The following is a 7494-nucleotide window of genomic DNA, read 5'->3' as shown; positions in this document are numbered from 1 at the left end:
GGGGGGGGGGGAGGCAGAGGGGGGTGAAAACTGGATTTGAGAGCTGTAGAAAAAAGACCAGGGGGGACTGGGCAAAAAATCTAGCACTGGAAGCCAGAAAAGAAAAAAAGGGATTATTACTGGAAGCCACTGGATCGGGTAGGAAGACCGAGGAGCTGTGGAATTCTACAGACAAGGAGACCAGGACCAGGGAGAGCAGGATAAGCAGTGATGACTAGAAGCTACTAGGTAAGACAAATAAGACCAGGATGCAGATATAGAAGGAGAAATGACATTACAAAAGAGGCCAAGCTTAAGGGAAGTGGATGGAGCCTGGCCCATGAAGGCACACTCCTTTCCACACCAAGATTTTTGAGGGCAACCATTCCTTTGTTGTAAGCAAATATCTATGAAGACCACTTCCAAAGTGTCCTATCCTCCCTTAAGGCTTATCCCACTCATTTTATATGGGACTAGAAAAATTGCATGAGATCTTTTGTGCAACCCTTGATTTGGCCTCCTTATTCATATGCATTACGTTTAAGTCTTTGGTTATATGATTTACATACAATTTTTAGAACAAGACAAATTTAGTGTACGGGGTGAACATGCCTTGTTGAATCAGGGTGTATAACAGAAGAATCTACCATTTGTAGGTTCACTTGTTGCAGAAGTCAAAAGGTACAAAGTGAATGAAACGGAAATACAGGAAAAGAAAGGATGATGTCTCTTGGTTAAAGCAACTGAAAGCTGCCCTGAAGAACTGGACTCTAGCTCTGCATGCATATAGAATTCCTACACAATGTTTAGCAAGTCACTTAAATAAACTATTCATAGCTGGTCACTAATTGTGTGTTCCCAGGTATCTAGGTACCTAATTTGAGACCCTGAGGCCTGATTTCAGAAGTGCTAGGCACTTCCTATTACAACTAAGTCAACAGGAATTGTGCCTCAAATATGAAAGGTACTATATAAATTAATATATTAATATACTAATATTACAGTCCCTTTCAAATGATATCCTAGGAGCCTTCACAGAACACATAAAATAGTGTACATATTTAACTTTATTCTCTGTACCTCAGTTCCCCATCTGTATGAAAAGATAGCGCTACCCCTTCATCTCAAAAAGTTTTTGTGGTAATACATTTGGTGTTAATGAAGCACTTAGAAGATGCTACAGAGATCAGCAGGGTCCTGATCTGGCATGCTGGAGCACAATTTGGGTCCAAACCCATATGCTAGGATTGAGGCTGTGCACTAGGGCTGGGGCCACATAGAGGTTTGACCATGGACTGACCCTGCACACCAACCTGATGCAGCATGCACAGCACAGCATCATTTTAGCTAGCCACGAGGTTTTCCAGGGATCCTGAGATTTGGGAGCAGGGGTAGTAGCAATGTTAATTGCTATGGCTCCCAGAACCACTCTGAGGGTCATGGCAATTAATGGGGATTTGTATTTCTTGCATATAATGTGTCCCTGAATTTTCCCCATATGATCTGGAGGAAAAACATGCATGTTTTATGCAACCTCCCTCCCCCCATTTTATATTTACTGCTGACGCATACTGCTCACACATATGCTTGCACATGTATGCATACACATACGTGCGCATGCACACACACACACACTTCAACTGTAAGCTCCCCAGGATTATTATGCTTGTACAGAACATATAAGAGTGAGGACTACCATAGTGGGTTCAAAGTGCTACTGTGTTAACATAAGAAATAATACTCCATACCTCTTGAAATCCAGTAATTTGAGTCATTCCCTGGGCCATTTAAAACAAAACAGGAACAGGTACATCAGGAAAATTTTCTTTAATATTGGTTGTTGAGAGAGATGGATTTGGATCATTTTCATGAAGACATATTAATTTATTTAGTATTTTACTTACTAACAGCAAGAATGAAATCCTTGTGCAACTTGAAGGTCATTAGTGGTTCTGTAAGACACCTGGTCATAAAATTAAAAAAGCAGATTTTAGCAATCTGATCTCTTTTTTAAACCTTTTCCCACACTTTTTGTCATTATAATTCTATTTAGAAGTCTTTAAATTTTCAAATTTGTGTTTGGAAGCTAATACTTACATCCCATCCAATTTGATTCACTGCCTATAGGCTAACAGCACAGCATCATTCAGTCATAGTTAAGGCCTGGCAAAAATCTTTTCTAGCTAAATTCAGGGCCACTCTGTAAGAAAAAAATGGTCTAGCAGCAATCTTTAGCAAAAAAGGCCTTTTCTTCTAACTTACATTGTCGTAAATCAGAAAAAAACTCTGCTGAGCCCAGGTGTAATTTTTACTGAAGATGGAATACTGAAGAGACCATCACATTTTAAGTCTCAACAGAAATGTCTACATGAGAAGTTTACTGCACAGTTGACTTACATATGTGTCCCTTTTAGGCTGGAGTAAACTAATTTACTTCGCAGCTGGATAGTACTTATAAATACAAGTACTATTCTGCTGCAGAGTAAAACGTTCTGCCACAGCACAAATGCCCTGGCTGGCTGGGCCACAAGGGTACTTCAGTGTGGGGGCTGGCTGCTCTCTGGCTCCACAGTGAAGAACTCTTGTGCCCCAGCCAGCCCCTCCGCAGCATGTTTTACTGGGAGGAGCAGCCCTGGGCTGGCAGGCTGACTCTTTGGGCCCCTTGCCAGTTGGGGCTGCGCAGTCCAAGCTCAACATGTCGCGATCCTGGGCGCATGTGCAGATGCGCACCCAGCAGCAATAAATTTCAGTGAGATAAGCACTGGAGTGTATTGCAGCACATGAATAGGTATGCATAGATGTGCCCAATCTTTAGCAACTTCAGTTTGGTACCAATATACTGATATATACTGAACTGGAAAGTCTCTTCTTTTAAAAGGCAATTTCTGAATCACAGTAATCAAAATCATTATTGTTGACATTGCTTATTTTAAAACTACAAAAAAATTAAAGACAGTGATTTGTATGAATAAAGAAATGGCACCTTCTATTCTTTTTCAGTGTGACCAAACCCTTTCTGTTAGTATTTCCATTACAAGTCTTGATAGTGACCCTAAGCCATGTGGCTTTTAGAGAACTTATTGGGCACATCTACATGAGATACTTTACAGTGCAGTAGACTAATCTTCAGTTCCCACCCAGCTTGGGGCTCACTGGCAGCTGCCCCACCAGAAGGACAGCTCCCTGCCAACCCCTTGTTGGGGGTGGGGGGAAGCCCCCTTGAGCACCAGGTTGGCTGGCATCAGTGTGTCTGGATGTGCATGTAGTGGGAGAGCTCTGCCAACTACAGCGGCAGCTGTCTCCCAGCCCCTGCACATCAGGACCCCTCCCATGCAGAGCTCTCCTGGCACCATGACCCCTGCCAGTCCCCAGGCTAGCACCCTGGGGAAGCCTGGGACTCCCCATGGCTGCTGCAGGGGGGCAGAGTAGGGCAGGAGCAGCCCTGTACCAGGTTGTTCTTATTGGGAGCAGATTAGCTTCCAGCAGGGTGCATGTGTAGTCGTGCTTGCAGGAAAGGCACAGTATTTTATGTGCATTAATAGCATGTGTAGATGTGCCCAACCTTGAGTAACTTCAGTTTGGTACTAATATACTGATACATACTAGACTGGAAAGACTCTTCTTTTAAATGGTAATCTCTGAATCATAGTAATACAAATTGCTATTGCTGACATTATTAATTTTGCAGTTTTAAAATAAGCAAAGACAGTGATTTGTACTGATAAAGTAATGGCATCTATTTTTTTTTCACTGTGGCCAAACCCTTTCTTTTAGTATTCCCATGACAAGTCCTTATAGTGACCCAAAGTCATGTGGTTTTTAGAGCATTCACCCTCTGATAACTTGGTTCTTTTAACATATCCCAGGTTGGGATCCAAACACAGAGGCACCCCCAGGTTGTTTCTGAAAATCTTGACTCATGTGTACATGTATTTGTTAACTGTTAAATGCTTGGAGATAATTGACTAATTTGGGGGACACATTTTACCTAGCCTTTTGAAACAATCAGTATCACAGACTAAAATATAAGAATGAACGTTTTTACAGTTCTACAATTTTTTATCCTACTTGAACCAATTTGTGAAATGTCATGCCGTGTATGCTGTTTAGATAAAGGATTTAACAAATTAGAAACGTTCATTATTTTCTGGCTTGGAAGGTGAGAAAAAAGATGTATAAAATTACTACAAGCACTTAACTTGTTCTATTCCAAATATAAAATTCTACAAGAACAGAACCAGAAGATTCTATGATCAAATGGAGATTTATTAATAAAAATTGCTGGGATATTAAACAAGACAAAATAATGCGTCTTCAGTAGTGTTTTCATGAGTGCAAGAAATGTAACACAATATTAATAAACAAGGATTAACAGGATAAAAGGAATATGCAGATTCCTATAGAGTACCATACTCACCTGAGGTAGTTTTTAAGTCCACTTGTTATTGTTTTGTTGTCCCAAAGTTCCATATCAATATCCATATCAGGAGGAGATTTAGGGGCTGGTAAAAATTGAATGAGTGTGTTATACTTTGATTAACAAGACAACTAGAAAAGCAGCACATTAAATAGTTGAACATATAAGGCATTCAATTAACCTGAATACTTTATGCCCCAAATAACTAACAACTTGAGCACACTTTAAAAGCTTCTACACCTTGTCAAAGTATTAATAAAATAAACAGTTTTCAGTATATGGGAATGTCAGCTATGTGTAAAAATAACAAAGCAAACGCTAAATGAAAGTTGGTATATGGGTTCTGATGCAGAGTAATCTTCAAAAGGAGGGTGCATAGAGACAAACTGGCAAGGTAAGAAAAACTCCAGGACCACCAAAAGAATACATTTATAAACTAAGATACTGTTTGAAGGTGAGGGACTATTTAGAAAAACAGGACATATGCAAGTCCATGGGGCTGGATGGGATGTACCCGAGGGTGTTGAAGGAGTTAACTGATGTGACTGCAGAGCCACTGGCCATCATCTTTGAAAACTCATGGTGATCAGGAGAGGTCCCAGATGATTGGAGAAGGGCAAACACAGTGCCCATATTTAAGAAAGGAAAAAGGAAGATCCAGAGAATTACAGACCAGTCAGCTTTACTTCAGTCCCTGGAAAAATTATGGAGCAGATTCTCAGGGAATCCATATCTAAGCACTTGGAGGAGAAAAAGGTGGCTAGGAACAGTCAGCATGGACTCACCAAGGGCAAGTCATGCCTGACCAACCTGATTGCCTTCTATGATGAAATGAGTGGCTTTGTGGATGCGGGGAGATGAGTGGATGTAGTAAGCCTTGCTTTTAGCAAGGCTTTTGATATGGTCTCCTACAACATTTTCTCAGGCAAGCTAAGGAAATATGGGTTGGTAGGATGAATTGACTGTTAGGGGGCAGTGGGCTCTGAGGGTAGCTCAATTTCTAGTTGGCAGCTGGTATCAAGTGGAGTGCCCCAGAGGTCAGTCCTGGGGCCAGTTTTGTTCATATCTTCATCAATAACCTGGAAGATGGCATAGAGGGCAGCTTCAGCAAGTTTGCAGATGATGCCAAGCTCGGGGGGGGTGGGGGGTAGTAAATATGCTGGAGGGCAGGCCTAGGATTCAGAGTGATCTAGACAAATTGAAGGACTGGGCCAAAAGGAATCTCCTGAGGTTCAACAAGGACAAGTGCAAAGCCCTGCACTACGGATGGAACAATCCCATGCACTGGTCCAGGCTGGGGGCTGACTGGCTGGGCAGTAGTTCTGCAGAAAAGGATCTGGAAGTTACAGTGGACAATAACCTGAACATGAGCCAGCAGTGTGCCCTTGTTGCCAGGAAAGCTAATGGTACACTGGGCTGCATTGGTGGGTGTGTTGCCAATAGGTCCAGAGAAGTGATTATTCCCTGTTATTCAGCACTGGTGAGGCCACATCTGGAGTACTCTGTTCAGTTTTTGGGCCTCTCACTAAAGAAAGGATGTGGAAAAATTGGAGAGAGTTCAGTGGAGGGCAATGAAAATGGTGAGGGGCTGGGGGACATGACTTATGAGGAAAGACTGAGGGAACTAGGCTTATTTAGTCTACAGAAGAGAAGATGGAGAGAGGATTTAATAGCAGCCTTCAACTACCTGAAGGGTGGGGGGTTCAAAAGAAGATGGAGGTAGACGGTTCTCAGTAGTGGTAGGTGACAGAACAAGGAGCAACCATCTCAAGTTTCAGCAAGGGAAGTTTTGGTTAGATATTAGGAAGAATTTTCCCATTAGGAGGGTGGTAAACCACTGGATCAGGTTACCCAGAGAGGTGGTAGAAGCTCTATCTTTGGAGGTTTCAAAATCTGGCAAGACAAAGCCTTGGCTGGGATGATCTAGTTGAGGATGGTTTTGCTTTGAGCAGGGGATTGGACTAGATGACCTCCTGAGGTCCCTTCCAATCCTCATTTTCTATGATTGATGTAAAATAGAACTAAAATGCATGCTTAATTTTCTGCCTGTAACTGCATGTACAAACCAGACTAATTTGAGTAGATGCAGTAAAATAAGTCATGTTCAAAATATACATGGTGCATATTACAGACTGATGTTCATTCATAATACTTACAAAATATGGTATTCATTAGCTTTTGCACTTTAGAATTCACACCTCCTATTCTGTACAGCCCTAAGATTGTGATACCTATAGGGAAAAAAAAACAGGACAGCAAACTGAACCACTGCACTTTAATACAAATAAAGATACAAGTGACATGCTGGGTGTAAGTTTTGAATATTCAGCCACCTGACTCCTAGCTAATATATTGGGACTGTGGTAACTAAATCCCAACACCATTTTAAATGATCTATGGTAAGGGTTGACAACGTATGGGTCCCGACTATCTGTTGAAGTTGTAGATAAGCATAAGAGTTATATCAGAATCAAATTATATGGATAAAAGCCACAGCAATTTAATTGTAAATGTATAGCAAAACTGTTGCAGCTTTAACACTGCTTCATTTAGAGTTAAAGTTGGAGCAATTTAGCTCACCTGCCTGGCTACAGAAGCATGCAGAGGTAACAGTTACATTGTAACAGCTGATGAGATTCTCCTCTGCAGCAATTCCAGCACACTTTTTGAAGTGTTTAAAAATTACATCTTTCTATAAGCTAACACTTTAGACAGCCATGTCCTAAATGGAAATAAATTTAATTTTTACAGTAGTTGAGGTTCTAATAGATAATGTTCAAGTTCAAGAATTTGTATTACTTTAGCCTTCCAATTTCAGTAGTTTTGTTACCAGTAGCTATACTTTCAAAGCAAAACCCCCAGAAATGATAAAAACTAAGTTAGCAAAAAATCTTGATGTAACCCTTTTTTTCACTCCATAGCTCCTTTTGCTCTACTGAGCTCTTAGGCGTAACCATGGCAAAGTAATATTCTAATTAGTTTTGCCTATCCCCTGAGGGAAACCAAATTATATTTTGTCACAAAAACCTAACTGGAGCACGCTTCTGGTGATCCATAAAACAAAACAAAACACCTCCCTCCAAAAAAAAAAAAATCTC

The 7494-nt window shown here is 41.0% G+C and overlaps 1 protein-coding gene across 4 annotated transcripts in view; it reads right to left on the bottom strand.

The window, feature by feature from the left end:
* Window positions 1-7494, bottom strand: part of ARHGAP42 (Rho GTPase activating protein 42) — a 448389-nt gene that overhangs the window by 53562 nt on the left and 387333 nt on the right. For all 4 annotated transcript variants that reach the window (XM_019524224.1, XM_019524221.1, XM_019524223.1 and 1 more), the window contains exons 14-16: window positions 6553-6627; window positions 4397-4481; window positions 1884-1942 (exon numbers count right to left, since the gene is read on the bottom strand). In XM_019524224.1, coding sequence (XP_019379769.1) covers window positions 1884-1942; window positions 4397-4481; window positions 6553-6627 — 219 coding nt within the window. The remainder of the gene's footprint in view (window positions 1-1883; window positions 1943-4396; window positions 4482-6552; window positions 6628-7494) is intronic.

Source organism: Gavialis gangeticus, unplaced genomic scaffold (assembly GCF_001723915.1).
Source record: "Gavialis gangeticus isolate Ggan-Ray unplaced genomic scaffold, GavGan_comp1, whole genome shotgun sequence".
NCBI classification, from domain to species: Eukaryota; Metazoa; Chordata; order Crocodylia; family Gavialidae; genus Gavialis; species Gavialis gangeticus.
This window is presented reverse-complemented; position numbering and strand designations above follow the sequence as displayed.